Consider the following 19,205-nt stretch of genomic DNA (forward strand, 5'->3'; position numbering starts at 1 on the left):
CAGCGACTAACAGAATGGTTTTTAACAGGGAAAAATGCAAAGTACTACATCTGGGCAATAAAAAGGAAAAAAGCATATACAGAATGGGAGGAATAGGGCTAAGCAACAGCACATGTGAAAAAGACTTGGGTATACTAATAGATCACAGACTGAATATGAGTCAACAGTGTGATGCAGCAGCAAAAAAGGCAAATGCAATTCTAGGATGTATTAACAGAAGCATACAGTCTAGATCACGTGAAGTCATTATTTCCCTCTACTCTTTGGTCAGACCTCATCTGGAATATTGTGTCCAGTTTTGGGCACCACATTTTAAAAAAGACATCAACAAACTGGAGCAAGTTCAGAAAAGAGCGACCAGAATGGTGACCGGTCTGCAAACCCTGTCTTATGAGGAAAGGTTGCAGGATTTGGGAATGTTTAGTTTGCAAAAGAGAAGACTGAGAGGAGACTTAATAGCTGTCTACAAATATCTAAAGGGCTGTCACATTGTAGAAGGATCATCTTTATTCTCATTTGCACAAGGAAAGACTAGAAGTAATGGGATGAAACTGAATGGGAGGAGACACAGATTAGATATTAGAAAAAACTTGACAGTTAGAGTGATCAATGAATGGAACAGGCTGCCACGAGAAGTGGCGAGTTCTCTTTCAATGGAGGTCTTCAAACAGAGGCTGGACAGACATCTGACTGGAATGATTTAGCGAATCCTGCTTTGAGCAGGGGGTTGGACCAGATGGCCCAGGAGGTCCCTTCCAACTCTACCATTCTATGATTCTAAAATGGTGCTGGATAGCACGGTATCACCATGCACTGACTCAGGCCCATTTTCTTAGAACACTTAACGAAAACAGTGTGTAGCAGGGGAAAGGTTTATTTTTTTGTTTCTATGTATGTATGTATGTATGTATGTATGTATGTATAGAACAACAGCAGCGCATGCAGGAGAGGGGAGTATATAATAGGATGGGGGGGCATATACCAGGATGGTGGAGCACATACCAGGACTAGCTATTGAACCAGTTCTATGCCCAAATTGCGAGCAATTTTATTGGTTCATTTTTATGCCATATTAACCCCTTCAAGACTTTACCCTTTTTCGTTTTTGATTTTCACTCCCCTTCTTTCCAGAGCCACAACTTTATTTCTCCGTCAATATGGCCATGTTAGAGCTTGTTTTTTTTTGCAGGACAAGTTGTACTTTTGAACGACACCATTGGTTTTACCATATTGTGTACTCAAAAATGGGAAAAAAAAATTCCAAGTGCGATGAAATTGCAAAAAAAGTGCTATTCAACAACAGGTTTTTGGATTTTTTTTTTTACCATGTTCACCAAAAGCTAAAACTGACCTGCCATTACGATTCTCAAGGACATTACGAGTTCATAGACACTAAACATGTCTAGGTTCTTTTTTATTTAAGTGAAAAAAAAAAATCCTAAATTTGTTAAAAAAAAAAACACCCAAAAAAAAACAAATTTCCACCATTTTCCGAGATCCGTAGCATCTCCATTTTTCGTGATCTCGGGTTGGGTGAGGGCTTATTTTTTGCGTGCCAAGCTGACATTTTTATTGATACCATTTTGGTGCTGATACAATCTTTTGATCGCTCATTATTGCATTTTAATGCAATGTCACGGCAACGAAAAAAACCTAATCCTGGCATTTTGATTTTTTTTCCTCACTACGCCATTTAGTGATCAGGTTAATTTTTTTTTTTTTTTTTTTTAAATTGATCGATGGGGCGATTCTGAACGCCAAAATATGTGTAAGTTTGATATTTTTTATTGTTTTATTTTGAGTGGGACAAAAAGGGGGATGAATATTTATTTATTTATTTTTTAACTTTTGGCATGCTTTAAGAGTATCCGTGGGAGACTAGAAGCTGCCACAACCCGATCGGCTCAGCTACATACAGGTGGTGATCAGATCGTCTGTATGTAGCAGAATACCTCATTTGCTATGAGTGCCGACCACTGAGCGGCGATCACAGCAAGCCGGCAGTGACAACCATTATGGTCTCCTGGAGACCTCTAGTTGTAATGCCAACCCATCGGTGACCCGCGATCAGGTGATGGGGTCAACGATGGCCGGAAGCGCGTGTTAAATGACGCTGTCTCCCGCGGCTGTTCCGGGCACATCAGCTGGTCAAAACAGGAAAAGATGGGGGCGTTGGCGTTGAGCCCAAATCAAAGGGGGAGACACGACATGTGCCGTACTAGTACAGCGCATGTTGCAAAGGGGTAAGGGGAACCTGTCACGTTGCAACGTTGTAAACCTGCAGATATATGTAATCAATCTGCAGGTTAACAGTGTTATTATGCTGTCTGGTGCAGCACAGAGCCAAATGCAGAGGAGAGAAAATGATCTTTGTTCTTAGCAGTATGGTCATTTCAAAAAAGTGCTCATTTCTGCATCAAGATGTTTATTCTTCCCAAGTGAGCTCATCCAACACATCACGTAAAGTAGGGCATCAATAATGAATTGTGTACAGATGGTATAGAGAAACACCTTTGTACATAGAAGAACTTCATATGCTGCCATGTCACGTCTCACCATGACTGCTCTGTAATGTTCTTGTACTGGCATGCTCCTGCACTGTCACTTTTCTAACCAGCCTTCCCAATATAGTCACAGCGTCACTTAGTTTATTGTGTAGGTACGTGTGCCCACTGGGGGGTGGTCCCTTTTTGCTGCGAACAGATTGGAGACAGAGACCAACGTGTGTTCTAACAGGTTCCTCTTTATTGGCCGTCCTCCCGACGACCACAGCTACACGACAGCTTCTACGCACAGGCCCGGGTACTTTACACCTGCTTTCCCTGAAAGCAACTTCCCTTGTGGTTCTTTCACTGTGGCTGCCTTAGGCCCACCACCACAGCGCTTCTCCTGGCAGAGTCTGTCTGTCTGGTACCCCGGCCGCCCTCTGTCCTGTGGCTATTCTGTCAGGGCCACTCCCCTGACTGTCTCTCCTTCCAGTCCTTTCCGGAGCTCGTCCTTCTTCCGTCTTCTCCTGAACTGAGTTGCGCTGAACTCCTCCTGAATTGGCTTCCCTGGGGCTCTCTCTCTCTCTCTCTCTCTCCCTTTTTATTCACCTGCCTGGGAATTCCCCTCTCTAGCCCCCATAACTCCGCCCACCATGACTATTTGGTTTCTTAAGCATTAGCTGTTGTGAAGTCCTTTCCCTGCTTTCTTTTGTCTCCCTCTAGTGGCCAAACCCTCAGTTCTGCACCGTCTCCTCCTGCAACTCTTTGTCTCACTCTAGAGGCCAAAACCCGGTCCTACACCATCTCTTCTTAATTCCAGCTGTTTCCCCATACGTATACACCAGTTCCCGTGAAGTATATTTACTGCACATCTTACATTTACTATTCCTCTTAAGACAGGTCCATAGATCAGTCCACTTCCCTACAATTGTGTAAGAGTCAAATTAGCCAATCTGTTATTACCAGACCCTACTTCTATATCCTTTCTTGATCTGCCTATATATTTCTTGCTGACCTCAAAACGGTTTGGCTTCTCACTTGAATGTCCTTCCAGGGCCGGTAGAAATTCAACATATACACACGTGGTCAAAATTGTTGGTACCCCCTTGTTTAATGACATAAAAAAATTAAAAAAAAAAAACACAGAATGGCCACAGAAATAAAAAGAATCAGACAAAAGTAATAAATCAAAAATCTATGAAAATGAACAAATGAAAGTCAGACATTGCTTTTCAACCAAGCGTCCACAGAATTTCATAAAATAAAACTCATGACATAGACCTGGATAGAAATGACGGTACCCTTTACTTAATATTTTGTAGCACAACCATTTGAGGCAATCACTGCAATCAAACGATTCCTGTAACTGTCAATGAGACTTCTGCACCTCCCGACAGGCATTTTTGCCCACTCCTCAAAAGCAAACTGCTCCAGTTGTCTCGTGTTTGAAGATTGCCTTTTCCAGACGGCATGTTTCAGCTCTCTCCAAAAATGTTCAATAGGATTTAGGTTAGGGCTCATAGAAGGCCACTTCAGAATAGTCCAATGTTTTCCTCTTAGCCATTCTTGGGTGTTTTAGCTGTGTGTTTTGGGTCAATATCCTGTTGCAAGACCCATGACCTGCAACTGAGACCAAGCTTTCTGACACTGGGCAGCACATTTCTTTCTAAAATCCCTTGATAGTCTTGAGATTTCATTGTACCCTACACAGATTCTAGACACCCATGTGCCAGATGAAGCAAAGCAGCCCCAGAACATAACAGAGCCTCCTCCATGCTTCACAGTAGGGACAGCATCCTTTTTTGGATATGCTTCATTTATAAGTCTGTGAACACAGGACTGATGTGCCTTGCCCAAAAGTACCATTTTTGTCTCATCTGTCCATAGGACATTCTCCCAGAAGCTTTGTGGCTTGTCAACATGTAGTTTGGCAAATTCCAGTCAAGCTTTTTTAAATGATTTTTTTTTTTTTTCCAACAATGGTGTCCACCTTGGTCTTCTTCCATGAAGTCCACTTTAGCTCATACAATGATGGATGGTGCGATCTGACACTGATGTTTCTTGAGCTTGAAGTTCACCTTTAATCTCTTTACAAGTTTTTCTGGGCTCTTTTGTTACCATTTGTACTATCCGTCTCTTTGATTTGTCATCAATTTTCCTCCTGAGGCCACGTCCAGGGAGGTTGGCTACAGTCCCATGGATCTTAAATTTCTGAATAATATATGCAACTGTAGTCACAGGAACATCAAACTGCTTGGAGATGGTCTTATAACCTTTACTATGCTTGTCTAATTTTCTTTCTAATCTCCTGAGACAACTCTTTCCTTCGCTTTCTTTGGTTCAAGTTGAGTGTCATACACACCATGTCACCAAACTGCATAGTGAGTATCTGTAGCCCTCTATACAGGCACTCTCACTAATTCCAAGATTGTAGACACCTGTGATGCTAATTAGTGGACACACCATGATTTAACATGTCCCTTTTGTCACATTTTCAGGGGTACCATCATTTCTGTCCAGGCCTATTTATTATTTATTTATATAGCACCATTGGTTCCATGGCGCTGTACATGAGAAGGGCTTATATACAAATTACAGATATCACTTAAAGTAAACAAACTTACAATGACAGACTGATACAGAGGGGAGAGGACCCTGCCCTTTCGGGCTTACATTCTACAGGATGGTGGGGAAGGAGACAGTAGGTTGCAGCAGTTCTGGTGTTGGTTGAGGTGATATCTCCAGTAGTGGTGAGGAGGTAGCAGGGTCTTTGCAGGCTGTAGGCTTTCATGAAGAGGTGTGTTTTCAGGTTCCGTCTGAAGTATCCAAATGTGGTTGATAGTCAGACATGTTGGATCAAAGAATTCCAGAGGATGGGGGCTATCCAGGGGAAGTCTTGGAGGCAGTTGGGTGAGGAGCGAATAAGTGTGGATGGGAGGAGGTCTTGGGAGGACCGGAGATTACGTGAGGGAAGATATGGGGAGATTAGTTCAGAGACTTATGGAGGAGACAGGTTATAGATGGCCTTGTAGGTCAGTATTAGTAATTTGAACTGGATACGCTGAGGGAATGGGAGCCAGTGAAGAGATTTGCATTGGGGAGAAGCAGAGGAGTAGCGAGGAGAAATGAATTAGTCAGGCAGCAGAGTTAAGGATGGACTGGAGAGATGCGAGGGTGTTAGCAGGGAGACCACAGAAAAGGATGTTGCAGTAGTCGAGGCGGGAGATGATGAGGGCGTGCACAAGCATTTTAGTAGATTGAGGGTTGAGAAAAGGACGGATTCTGGAAATATTTTTGAGCTGGAGGCGACAGTAGGTAGAAAGAGCTTGGACGTGCGGTTTGAAGGACAGGGCAGAATCAAGGGTTATTCCGAGGCAGCTGGGGAAAGCGTGATGTCATTAACTGTGATAGGTCAGGAAAGGAAGATCTGTGAGATGGAGGAAAGATGATGAGTTCAGATTTGTCCACATTGACCTTGAGGAAGTGAGACGAGAAGAAGGAGGATATGGCTGATAGACACTCCGGGATTCTGGACAGCAGAGAGGTGACGTCTGGGCTAGAGAGATAGATCTGAGTGTCATCGGCATAAACGTGGTACTGGAATCCATGGGACTTTATGAATTGACCCAGGCCAAGGGTATAAATTGAGAAGAGTAGGGTTCCTAGAACAGAGCCTTGGGGGACTCCAACAGAGAGAGGGTGGGATGAGGAGGTAGCGTGGGAGTGGGAGACACTGAAAGATATGAGGAGATCCAGTATAGGGTGAGGTCTTTGATGCCAAAGGAGTAGACGATCTGTAGTAGGAGGCAGTGGTCAACTGTGTTGAATGCAGAGGACAGGTCTAGAAGGAAGAGTATAAAGTATTGTCCGTTTGCTTTGGCTGTAAGTAGGTCGTTAGTAATTTTAGTCAGGGCTGTCTCAGTGGAGTGATGGGGGCGGTAACGAGATTGTAGATTGTCAAAGAGCAAGTAAGATGAGAGGTGGGAGGAAAGTTCAGATCCAGGAGTTAGGATGTGAATGGGAGCAGTGATATTGGGCGATAGCTGGACATAGCCGTTGGGTCGAGGGTTGGCTTTTTAAGGATAGGCGTGATTGTGGCATGTTTAAAAGCAGAAGGGAAGGTACCGGACATTAGCGATAGGTTGAAGAGGTGGATTAGGGATGGGATAAGTGTGGTGGTGAGGTTGGGGAGGAGGTGGGATGGGATGGGGTCAAGTGCACAGGTTGTGAGGTGCAATTTGGAGAAGAGGCGATTAAACTCCTCTTCAGTGATGTTGGAGAGGGAGGTTATGGGGTTTGGGCATTGGTCTGGTATACAAAGGGGTTGTGGTTGTCGAACAATGAAGACTTGCCTTGTTTGGTCGATCTTATTTTTGAAGTGTGTGGCAAAGTTCTCAGTAGAGATGAGGGAGGTTGGAGGGGGCATGAGTTTTATTTTTTTTAAAAAACTCTGTGGAAGCATGGTTGAAAAGCAATGTCTGACTTTCATTTGTTCATTTTCATAGATTTTCTATTACTTTTGTCAGATTCAAGTTATTTTGACCACGTCTGTACGGTAATTACAGTAGAATCTGTGACTTCTCTGCATTTTGTGGTTACTACTAACCTGGGTAGTCATATGTAGGAATCTCCTCTTTACACCGCTCATCACCCCTCACATATGTCTCTGTAGTATTAATATGGGTCAGATCTTCACCCTGAAACAAATATTGTAAAAGTCACAGACAGATGGAGAAGTCACATCTATGATCAGCTCTAATCCTGCCATCTCCACCGCTCTCATTACACAAGTGTAAAACATATAATACTGGTGGATAAAACAAGACTGAGCACAAGACCTTCACAGCCGTCTACACATCATAGGGGAGATCTCATGACACCTTCTCTCCATCTACCTGATGATCCTGAGGAACATTGGGATCTTCTTGGTTACAGTCCTGTGGAAGAAGAGGACGGGGACATCTCTCTGGTGTTGTCTTCCTACTGGATAGATCTGGAGGAAACACATACAGGGACTCTCTTCATTCTTTACACACAGATAATTATAGGCCGTGTGTATTTAGTCCTGTCTATTACCTGGTGATGTGAGGGGCTGGGGAACCTCCATCATGACGTCCTTGTATACATCTTTGTGTCCTTCTAAATACTCCCACTCCTCCATGGAGAAATAGACAGCGACATCCTGACACCTTATAGGAACCTGACACATACAATGATACCGTCATCCCCAGATCCCTTCATAGCGTTACTGTATAATGTCCCAGCATTCCCAGCAGTGTCACCTCTCCAGTCAGCAGCTCAATCATCTTATAGGTGAGTTCTAGGATCTTCTGCTCATTGGTGTCCTCATGTATCAGGGGGTGAGGTGTAGTCCCCGTGATTGGGCTCAGGGGTCTTCCCCATCCCTCAGACACAGGGTCCTGACAGCGCTCACTAGAGGTCTTCTTCACTACTGTGTAATCCTGGTTATGGAGAGACACATTAATAAATCTCACTACAGACATTTCCAGAGTCCTCACCTCTCCAGTTCTGTCCATCTGTTATTCCCATAGATAAGAATGATGTAATGTGATATTATCAGAATCTCTCACCTCTCCAGTAAGCCGGAAGAGGATCTCTAGGGTGAGGTGTAATATCCTCTCCGCCATCTTGTTCGTAGCCATCCGTTAAAGTTTAAAGCAAATTTTCTAGGAAGATTGTAAACGATTGTATCTGGAAGGATCCTAAGATGGAAAGAAGATCAGCTGATGAAGAATCATACAAAATATCATGGGAATACGAGATACAGGAGCAGTGATGCTGGTATATTGTAAGGACATGTGCACACCGTGTCTTTTCAGGTGGACACGTCATGTAACCAATCCGAAAAAGTGCAAAAGTTGGAGCATAATGCACAAAAATGAAAAACTCACTGTTCACAGTTTCAGTTTTTCAACTTCTATTAACCCCTTTAGGTTTCTAAAGCTGCAAAGCAGTTACAAGAAGTGACATGAACACAGCAGATAAAAGACACCAAAAAATGGCATCTCAGGACCCTGACAGTTCTGAGGACCAGAGACTGTGCCTATAGTGAGGTCACAGGACTCATTCTGTTATGAGTCCATGAAAAAGAAGAAGAAAAAAAGAAAACTGATTGTCTAGGAAGGCATCAATGTGCAGTGTACGATACGGGGAGTAGAGATATGCAAACTTGTCTGTTCGGCACGAACGTAGAACATTCGGATTAGTGTTCCAGAGCAAAGTTTGCGCACATTTCGGTAAATGATCACGTTTCAAATAATGTTTTTGTTAGCTGTCACGGGGTTACCGTAACAGAGAGCATCCAAAAGAATGCAAAGTCTGATTTCTCCTACTCCTGCTCTGAAGAGCACTTCATTTTAATGGTGTTTTTCTCTTTTGGCACAACAGGGGGTAACTGACCATGCTGGAAACTCTGACCTCTCAGCTGTGCTCAGCCAGCCACTTCCACCGTGTCAGAGTTAGCATTTTTTAGGAGGTGTTCATATGACAAGGCGTTTTGGAGAAGTTATCTGTGACTGTTGCGTGGTTTGGAAGTGTGGCAATTTCCTTCCCTCCTCTACTTTGTTTCCCCCCCCCCTTTCTCCACTCCCTGGTGTATTCCTCTGTTATAGGTCAGTCAATATTTGTATGCATGGTGTTTTTAGTTTTGTCATCTTAGGAGGCAGCCTGTATACTCTGTGATGATGCCCAATTTGTGCTAATAGGTCCCCTGAAGAGTCAATAAGTGACGAAACGCGTCGGGAAGCACAGGGACTTTGTAGGGCTATGGTTTATAGGGATTAGATGTGGACTGCCCTTGTTAGGGCGGGAGTCATGGGTGTCAGAATGTGTAGCTCAAACAGGGCTTGTATAGGGTGAACTCCCCTTTTCTTCCTGACCTGATATGACTCTGATGGGACATCTGACCCTGGACATCTTCCATCTTCATGTGGTGAGATCTTTCCTTTTCACATTATGTTGATGGCTTTATTATTTTGATGTCTTTGTTATATACATGAATAGGCATATTCCTTGATAACCTTTACAGGGTAGAGGTCTTTTTAGTTCCTCTGATAAGGAAACTGTTCATTTTGTACTTGGTCTTCTTCTTATTGATTTAGTCCTAGTACTTTTTTGGTCCAATCTTTTCAAATTTTTGGACTTGGAATAGCCACATGTATATATTGGTAGTAATCTGTTACAGAGACTTATACAGTTACCTCCATTATGGTCTGTGGCATTTGATCTAGTGATTTATTTGCACTACTATTCTTGGTAGCTTTTACATTTATTATTAAAAGTTATGTTTTATGTTATTTCTCTATTGCTGATTTGCCACTCTATATCGTGAGAATTTGTGGGTATTTAATCCACTTTTGTGCTGCATTTCTAAGTGTTTTTAGTTTACCTTTGTTTGTGTAGCCTAGTTTGACGGGCTGGTGTACTGCGGTGCACAGTAGTGCTCCTCTTCCCTGGGTGGGTGAAAATTACAGATGGAGGGCTAACTCTGGATATAAGGCAAGGATGGCTGCCTCAGCATCTGCACCTTCAGAAATATCCCAGGGGAAGAGGGTGAGATAGGGCACCCCTAGTGTTAGGGACAGGGCAAGAGCTCCTTGACCTGGGTCACCTTACAGCCGAGTCGTGACATTACAACTTTGGTTAGATTGGGGGGCGTGTTTGATGAGGGAAAGGGGTGAAGAGCGGGGAGAGGTCAGATTAGTGGCAGTCTTTATGTTTTTTAATGAGCTTATTGTGTGTATTCCAGCAGCCAATCAAGGCACAGCAACCATCAGCAACGTCATGACACAAGGGCTTCTGTCATTGGTGAAGTCACATGTCCCTCTCCATATAAAAAGCAGACATGCTTTGCTGCCGCTATTTTCTCAGTGTAACAGTACAGAGAGGCCGCTCCTACAAGTTATCTTGTCATATAGTTAGATACGATCCTCTCCTGTGTGAAATCAACCTTTCAGCATCAAACTAGTTTGTGCCAATAATGTTGTGCATTCAGTAGTCCACATTTCCTATTCAAAATCGTTTCCAACACAGTTTTAGCCAAGTTAGGACTCAAGAGACCCCATTTGCTAATCAAAATCATTATAGCTAATAGTGTTGTGTATGCAGTAGTCCACATTTCCTACTCAAAATCATTTGGGCTAATGTGTTGCAGTCAGGACTCCAGAGGTCATATTTACTAATCAAAATCATTTGGGATAATACTCTGATGCAGGCACCAGTCCACATTTCAACATATTAATCTTTTGTGCTAATTCTGTGGTCTAGCCACACTATATCAGCCAATAAATACTGATTATTAAATTAGTGACAGGTGACTTACAGGTCTGGTCCTAGGTTGGAAACAGCTAGTTAAAAGAGGATGGGTACAGCCAATATGAGTGGGAAAAAGTAAGGTTGTAGTGGAAGGGGGAACAGGCTTGGTGTTCAAGGTTGATGTGGGATAGGTGGTAATGTTGCTGAAAGCTCTACTGAGCAAATATCGTCCTATCCAAAGACAACTCACAACTTGTGTTACTGGACAGAATACTCGACTCCCTTTCTTTTGCAGCCACACAGCGGTAAGCCTTGTAGATGAGGGCCTGAAAGAGCATGTGCCCCAGTAGATGGCAAGCGCTGCATCAAATGTCCTATCCTCCTCTTCCTCCACCTTAACATGACACACAGTACAGGGCTCAGAGGTGGCACCAGAATTACCCTTGTTTTTCCCCTGCAACAAAACTCTCCAACCGCCCAACTCACCTAGAGTACCAATCGTATAATTGCAATGCAATTGATCAGGAACAGGTGGATGAGTGACAGGTGAAGGCCTGGTGCTCTGAGAGCCCTGCCAAATTCAGGCAACAAACATATGGGAGACCCAACTTGGAGTCCAAACATTTCCAAAAATTAGGGGCAGCCAACACTAAAGTGTCATCAATTTCCCCAGAGTAGAAATTGTATAATGAGGCTCAGACACTATTTCCACTACAGGCAAGCCATCAGATGAAGACACAACTTAAGAATCTCCACAATTCCAAAAATTGTTAGCAACAATAGCAACAACAGGCACAGGATCCACAACAAAGGTGTCACAGAGTACAGTAATGCAAGATCAATGCAGCCCACTGAAAACTACACCATCGCCCAATCTGCAGAAGTCATTGGAGATCCATGACTTGTTCATCTTGATGAAAGTTAGGCCACTCAGCCATTTTTGAAGACCAAAATGCAAACGGGTCCAAATTCCCCCTGATGGAATTGACATTGAGCTGAAGATACTCCTGCACCATCCTCTCTAGTCGCTCAAGTGTCAAACTTGCACTCTCTTCTGCTGGTGCACATACCGAAATAAAAATGTATGAAACGAGTCACAGAAATTGTTTATGCCACTTACCCTGCTGATGCTAATGTTCTTGCACGTTCCCAGTGGTTTAACTCTATAACTGTGATGCACTAATTGTACGTGACTGCCATCTTGAGGAAAACCACTCAATTTTGTGTACAAGCGAGTTTCGATATTCCAGCAGCATATGCACATCCCATTACAGGGGGGGGGGGGGGAACACATTTGGCAAAATTTACTCTTGTACCGTGGATCTAATAGAGTGGCAACCCAGTAGCCAGCACAATTTCTAATCCTAAAAATATGGGCATCATGTTGTAGATGGTGCAGCAAGGCGGCGCTCATATGTGGGGCACTTCCATGAGGTCTGAGTCCATGGTGTCTTGGTGGAAGGATAACACTCAAGCTTGCTTGCTTCCTACATCCTCTCCCACCAACCATGGACAACAGAGAGGGGATCATTACCCTCGTCATCTCCTGACTGTTGCATTCCCATCACCTCTTCCTCCTTGTCCTCCTCCATTCATTCCTCAGCTCCTGCACCTTCACTAATAGTTTGTCTGGTACCATGAGCCCCCCTTTATCACTCTAATCCGCCCTCCCATGGCACCTGCTTGTGCGACAACAGTCCAGAACTTTGAGATATTGATATCACTTCCGCATCTTCCTCCTCTTCCTTTGGGACCACCATAACCTCCCGCAGACTACTGAAAGTGTGCTCCAGCATGTAGAAGACCAGAATAGTGATACAGATGATGGCATCGCTAGCAAAAACCATCTTAATAGTCATTTCAAAACTATGCAGAAGGGTGCAAAGGTCATTCATCTGTGCTCATTAAGCAAGCGTGATTTCACCACATCTGTACTACGTTGGACCAGGCTATGCAAAAGGACATATTGCACCAGGGCTTGTCACTGCTGCCACAGTCGCTGTAGAGAGTGAAATTCCACCGTGTCGGCAGATTGCATATAAAACCGTTAACCAGTGGGACAACTGTAGCGATGCAAGTCGTTGACCTGCGGGGTACAAATGGCAGAAGTTACAACACAGCAACCGTGCTTTCTGCAGCAGCGCATCCAGGCCGGATAATGGTAGCGATATTTCTGTACCACCAGTTTGAGGACGTGAGCCATGCAAGACATGATCGCACCGTTATCACAACCCCATTTCTTGCATCCAGTTTGTATGGAGACTGCCATTGTTCAAACTCGGCCTGGATAGCTGTCCACAATTCTTAAGCTGTGTGACTGCAATTTCCAAGACATATTAATTTTAACACTGCCTGACTGTGGCGAGACCTGGCTGCGCAGTACAGAGGAAGGGGGGAATCTCTCTGCAATGTTGGGATAATAATAATCTTTATTTTTATATAGCGCTAACATATTACACAGCGCTTTACAGTTTGCACACATTAGCATCACTGTCCCCAGTGGGGCTCACAATCTAAATTCCCTATCAGTATGTCTTTGGAATGTGGGAGGAAACCGGAGTACCGGGAGGAAACACAAGCAAACACGGGGAGAACATACAAACGCCTTGCAGATTTTGTCCTTGGTGGGATACGTGTCTCATTAAGAGAGAGGTTGAAGGCACAGGTAGAGGCCCTACAAGAGGTGGAGGAGGCAAGAGCAATGGATGAAGTGTTAGATAAGCCGGATTACTTACCGGCAATGCTCTTTTACTGAGTCCACGACAGCACCCACTGGAGGTAGCGGATCCGCCCCATAGGAACAGGAAAACTACAGAGAGTTAAAAGGGGGCGGTCCGCCTCGCCGCCTCAGTTGTATTTCAGAGTACCAGGAGGACCGCCAATGGTTAGGCAACGTTCTTGTATTTTAAGTTTAACTTATTTACTTTACATTTAAGAAATACACCACATATTAATAGTGTATCTATCATTATTATATTCATAGGGAGGGAAGTGAGCGGGTGCTGTCGTGGACTCATTAAAAGAGCATTACAGGTAAGTAATCCGGCTTTTTACCCTTTGCCACGACAGCACCCGCTGGAGAGATTCCAGAGACCATCACCTGGGTGGAACCACCGTGCCAAGGACCGTCCTACCAAAGCTTAGGTCGGAAGTTGATGATAGGTCAAGTCTATAGTGATTATAGAAGGTAGAAATGTCACGTGGATCCGTCCTGTGTGACGCGACCAGCAGGCCCGTAACTGAAACAACAAGACACGGCACGTGAAACTGTCCTATGTGACATGGCCCGCAGGCCGGTAACTAAAACAACAAGACACGGGGAAAGGAGAAACAGTTACAACGGTGGGCCCTGGGATAGGGAAAGGGGACGTGGAGACCTCCTGCACTCCCCTGAGTCAGTGTCCCTCACACTCCTAACGTTCCCTAGGCCGGTTCCGCAACTGGGCGCCGATCAGGATACCTGTCACCCCAGCACACCCTACACCTATCCCTTGCTAGGGAGCTGGGTGATGCTGGCACTGGCCCCACCGCTGTACTAATACACACCAGGGAAAAATACAGACAGGGAAACACCACTTAGCTTTGCTCTGTTGCTCTTGCTCCCAGCAACAGAGTCCACCACCAGAATGCAGCTTTCCTCCTGAATAGCTGCCACCAAGCTCTGCAAGGAGATCCCCTCTGATTCCTTCCACAACAGGGCTCTGACTGAGCTGCTAGGACCTCTCTAGATCCTTCCTCCACCAAGGATGGTTGAAATGAACACTTATGAATGGGTCACCGAGGAGGAACAACAAAAAGCTATGTCCCAGAAAACCAGAGAGGTTAGTAACTATGAAGATTGCAGATCCCTGATCTTAACCACACAACTAACAGTAGCAGTGGAGCGTTCTTACAATGTTCCTAGATGCCTCATCACCGCCGGAGGATTACATAAACCTAAAGCAAAAAAAGGGAAAACTAACTGCCCCAGAGCAGACCCCAAAGGAATAGACAGCCCCCACATATATTGACGGTGAAGCAAGATGAAAACACAAACACAGAACACTATCACCAACAGTGATTGCAACACCTGACACGCTTATAGGTAAGAGCCAGCAATCACACCTGCTTTATATCACATGCACTACTAAAGAAACCAGAGTGCAATGACGCTCACCACCGTGTAATAATCCTAATGGCCACCGGGGGCAAAACCAAACTTAAGCACACAGCTTAAGGAAAAAAAAAAAAAGAAAGGTTACATGTGCTTTTATCTGTCATGATCCAGCATGGATCATGGCAGTACCCTCCCCTTAATGAGGGGCCTTTGGACCCTCAAGACCGCTCCTCATCAGGGAACCACATAACAGAGGGGACGCCCAGATCCAGAGTTCACCCCTGCAACAACCTGCATGTCAGGTTGATGACAAACGAGCACCGCTGGTATTGGCAATGTATGTTCTGGAGGCACCACACATCTTCGAAGCGCCGACCTGGGGAACGAGTTGTGTATGTTTTGTATGAGCTGGTAAGCCCTCCAGCACCGACCTCCACCCGCAGAGCCGTACTCCACATAGAGAATAATGGAGCCTCCAGCACCGACCTCCACCCGCAGAGCCACACTCCACATAGAGAATAATGGAGCCTCCAGCACCGATCTCCACCCGCAGAGCCACACTCCACATAGAGAATAATGGAGCCTCCAGCACTGACCTCCACCCGCAGAGCCGCACTCCACATAGAGAATAATGGAGCCTCCAGCACCGACCTCCACCCGCAGAGCCACACTCCACATAGAGAATAATGGAAAAACATCTATGCAGAAAGTTACAGCCAGATTAACTGAGGTGGAGGACAGAGTTGGTGTAACAGAAGATCACTTAACCTCAGTGCAAAAGACACAACAACAGCACACTCAGAGGATCACAGTAGTAGCCAATAAAAATGATGACCTGGAAAACCGGTCACGTAGGAACAATTTGCGCATTGTGGGCATCCCTGAGAGAGCTGAGGGTGCTGACCCCACAGCCTTTATTGAAACCTGGCTGCTGGACAAGTTTGGTGCTGATAACTTGTCGAGAGTGTTTGCAGTGGAGCGTGCCCATCGCGTACCCATGAGACCCCCAGTGCCGGGAGATGGACCTCGCACGATGCTAGCCAGAATCCTGAATTGCAGAGACAGGGACACTATCTTACGAAAGGCTGGAAAGTTGACAGATCTTAACCTGGAGGGCAAACGAATCGAAATATACCCGGATTACTCAGCCGAGGTGCAAAAGTTGCGACTGCGGTATGGCAAAGTGAAGAAACAGCTCCGCTCTTTGCATTTGGAATACTCTACAATTTATCCTGCTAAATTAAGAGTGGAAGCTTTTGGAAAGGTCATTTTTTTCCCCGTCACCGGTTGAGGCTGCTTCGTGGTTGGAGCACAACCGGAGCAAATTGAGAGAAGATAATGGCAATATGACCACATGACCCTGCTAGACTGATCACTGGACAGGGTTGTGGCGCTGCTTTACTCTGCGAAATAGGAGCGCAGAGGAGGGGGAGAACTCCCCACTGGGATCTACGTAATATGGTTAATTGTTTGACTAATGGTTCGGGACTATGCATACTGTTGACAATATGGCGGAGAGGCTGCCAATGGTGGAGGAGGACACGACGCATGTTGAAGTGCGGAATACTGAGACGTTGCTCAGGTTCTTTGAGCTCCCACTCTCACGTTGGGGAGAGAGTGACAACTGCAAAAGGGGAAGGGTGGGGGGAGGGGAAGCGGAGAGGGATGGGGGGAGGTGGGTGGGGCGGATTTGTAGGGAGATGGGGGTTTTCATGCTGTTTGACCGGGTATGATTGGGACCACAATGTAATGATGTTACTTGATGATGATTGATTGTGCATTAGAAAGAACAATGAGTAACCGTACTGTTCGGATGTTAAGTTGGAATGTACGTGGTATATCTGATAAGGTTAAGAGGGCGGCTGTTCTGAATCATATCAAATCCTGTGAACCTATGATCGCGTGCTTGCAGGAGACACATCTCGCTAGAGACACTATGCACTGGTTGTCAAGAGCCTGGATGCTAAAGACATATCATTCTACTAATTCCTCATACTCCAGGGGGGTGTCAGTCCTAATACACAAAAACACACATTATGAAGAGCTGGAAGTGCATGTAGACAGTGAAGGGCAGTATGTATGGATTGCTTGCAGATTGTTCGGACACAAAATGATTTTAGTGGCTTTATATATCCCTCCACCTTACTCTAAAAAGAAACTACAAGCAGTACTGGAACTGACGGGCAGATGGGGGGAGACTCCGTTGTTGATTATGGGAGATGTTAACAACACTATGAATGATTATTGGGATAAAGTAAGACCGGCAGGTACGGAAGCTGGACAGGACAGGATGACTGCCTTTGGAAGTATGTAGGGGAACTTGGGCTGGTAGATCTGTGGAGAGGACGAAATGAGGGTAAGAGGACTTTTTCATGTCATTCGGCAACACATGGAACACTGTCGAGGATAGACCTGGCTTTGGGGGATACCGCTATGGACGGGATGGTGGGGGAGGTGGAATACCTACAGAGGACTCTCTCGGATCATGGTCCTATGGTGGTCACGCTTCTGGTGAGATCTGCTCAGGGTCAGAGGGGAGGTTGGCGTCTTCACCCGACGTGGCTTAAAGTGGTGGACATGGGTGGCATAACCAAAGAGCTAGAGCACTTCTTCCAAATGAACTAAGGGAGCACTGAGGCCACAACGGTATGGGATGCCATGAAGGCGTTTACGAGGGGACTTTTTATAAGTGAGATTGCGAGGTGTAAGACCAAAACTAAATTGGCAGATCAACAAATAAAGGATGACCTGACAAGAGCCGAGGCAGACATGATTTTGGCGCCAACGAGTGAAGCTCACAATAGACTAAAATTGGCTCAGGAGGCAGTTGATAAACTGCACATGATGCAAGCTGAGAGGAAAAGGGCATTTCAGCAAGCCCAATTCTTTGAAGAAGGAGAGAGAGTAGGTCACTTGTTGGCGGTGATATCTGCGGCACAGAGGGAGTCTTCCAGGGTGTATAAACTGAGAGATCAAACAGGGGCGACTGACAGACACAAAGGACATACTGGAGGTCTTCAAGACATATTACATGGCACTGTACACTTCGAGAGCAAGGGACACAGAGGGGGATGTGGAGAATTTTTTGGAAGGCAGTTCACTACCTAAATTGTCTGAGGAAGATAGGTTGAGGTTGGAAGAACCTGTGAGTGTGGAGGAGGTGGAATGTGCAATACTGTCTATGCCCAATAACAAATCACCGGGAGCTGATGGTCTACCTGGGGAGGTGTACAGGGAGTTAGTGGAACTGCTGGCTCCGAAATTGAAATCTGTGCTTGATGAGGCTTTAGTGACGGGGGCACTGCCGAGATCAATGGAGGAAGCGGTGATAGTAGTTCTGCCGAAGGAGGGAAAAGATCCCATGGATGCGGAGTCGTACAGGCCCATTTCGTTGTTGACAACGGATGTCAAAATACTCGCTAAGATCCTGGCCACCCGGCTCACCGGGGTTGCGCATACCATTATACACGAGGACCAGTCGGGCTTTATGCCTAACCGCTCCACGGCTGTTAACTTAAGAAGATTATTTCTTAATATGCAACTGTCTGCTGATAATGGTGGCAGGAGAATAGTGATGTCATTGGACGCTAGGAATGCATTTGATAGCGTGGAATGGCAATACTTATGGAAAATCATGGAACTGATGGGATTCGGCCCCACGTTCATGGCCTGGGTGAAGTTATTGTGCTCATCCCCAAAGCCGGTAGTAAAGGTGAATGGAGAACAGTCCGGGATGTTTGACTTGCATAGGGGCACAAGGCAGGGGTGTCCGCTGTCCCCGCTATTGTTCGCGGTGGCAGTGGAGCCCCTGGCGGCCAAGATCAGAGCTGAGAGGGGAGTGGTCGGATTTAAATTTGGGAAGCTGGAAGAAAAAATATCATTGTATGCCGACGACATCCTGTTGTTTTTGGAAAGTGCAGGAGAGACACTGGGGTGCGCGATGGATGTAATTAAACAATTTGGGAGCATTTCGGGACTGGAGATAAATTGGCACAAGTCTTATGTCATGGCTGTGGATAGAGCAATAGAAGCGGAGGAGATAGATGAGAGGGGGAAACAACTCCAGCTAGTTTCACAGTTTAAATACCTAGGGATATGGGTAGCTCTTCCACTGTCCCGATTCACGGGTCTGAATTTGGTTCCTCTGCTAGAGAAATTTAAAGGGAAAATAGGTGCATGGTGCAAATTGGCTTTAACGGTAACGGGTAGAACTAACCTGATTAAGATGGTCCTTATGCCACAACTAATGTACGTTTTGCACAATTCGCCGATATGGCTAACAAAAAAAACGGTTTCGGGGCATTGATTCTATCTTCAGATCCTTGATATGGGGCAAGAAGCAGGCACGG

The 19,205-nt window shown here is 45.3% G+C and overlaps 1 protein-coding gene across 5 annotated transcripts in view; it reads right to left on the reverse strand.

Moving 5' to 3' along the window:
• LOC141094204 (uncharacterized) overlaps nt 1-19,205 on the reverse strand; it is a 228,984-nt gene that overhangs the window by 107,119 nt on the left and 102,660 nt on the right. For 2 of the 5 annotated variants that reach the window (XM_073579986.1, XM_073579987.1), the window contains exons 2-6: nt 8,078-8,209; nt 7,769-7,948; nt 7,563-7,686; nt 7,382-7,479; nt 7,093-7,183 (exon numbers count right to left, since the gene is read on the reverse strand). In XM_073579986.1, coding sequence (XP_073436087.1) covers nt 7,093-7,183; nt 7,382-7,479; nt 7,563-7,686; nt 7,769-7,948; nt 8,078-8,149 — 565 coding nt within the window. In that variant the 5' untranslated portion in view covers nt 8,150-8,209. The remainder of the gene's footprint in view (nt 1-7,092; nt 7,184-7,381; nt 7,480-7,562; nt 7,687-7,768; nt 7,949-8,077; nt 8,210-19,205) is intronic. The other 3 variants (XM_073579983.1, XM_073579984.1, XM_073579985.1) reach the window with 3 other exon arrangements.

The sequence above is a fragment of the Dendrobates tinctorius genome, unplaced genomic scaffold, assembly GCF_039654945.1.
Source record: "Dendrobates tinctorius isolate UK_male_01 unplaced genomic scaffold, ASM3965494v1 ptg000063l, whole genome shotgun sequence".
Classification (NCBI taxonomy): Eukaryota; Metazoa; Chordata; class Amphibia; order Anura; family Dendrobatidae; genus Dendrobates; species Dendrobates tinctorius.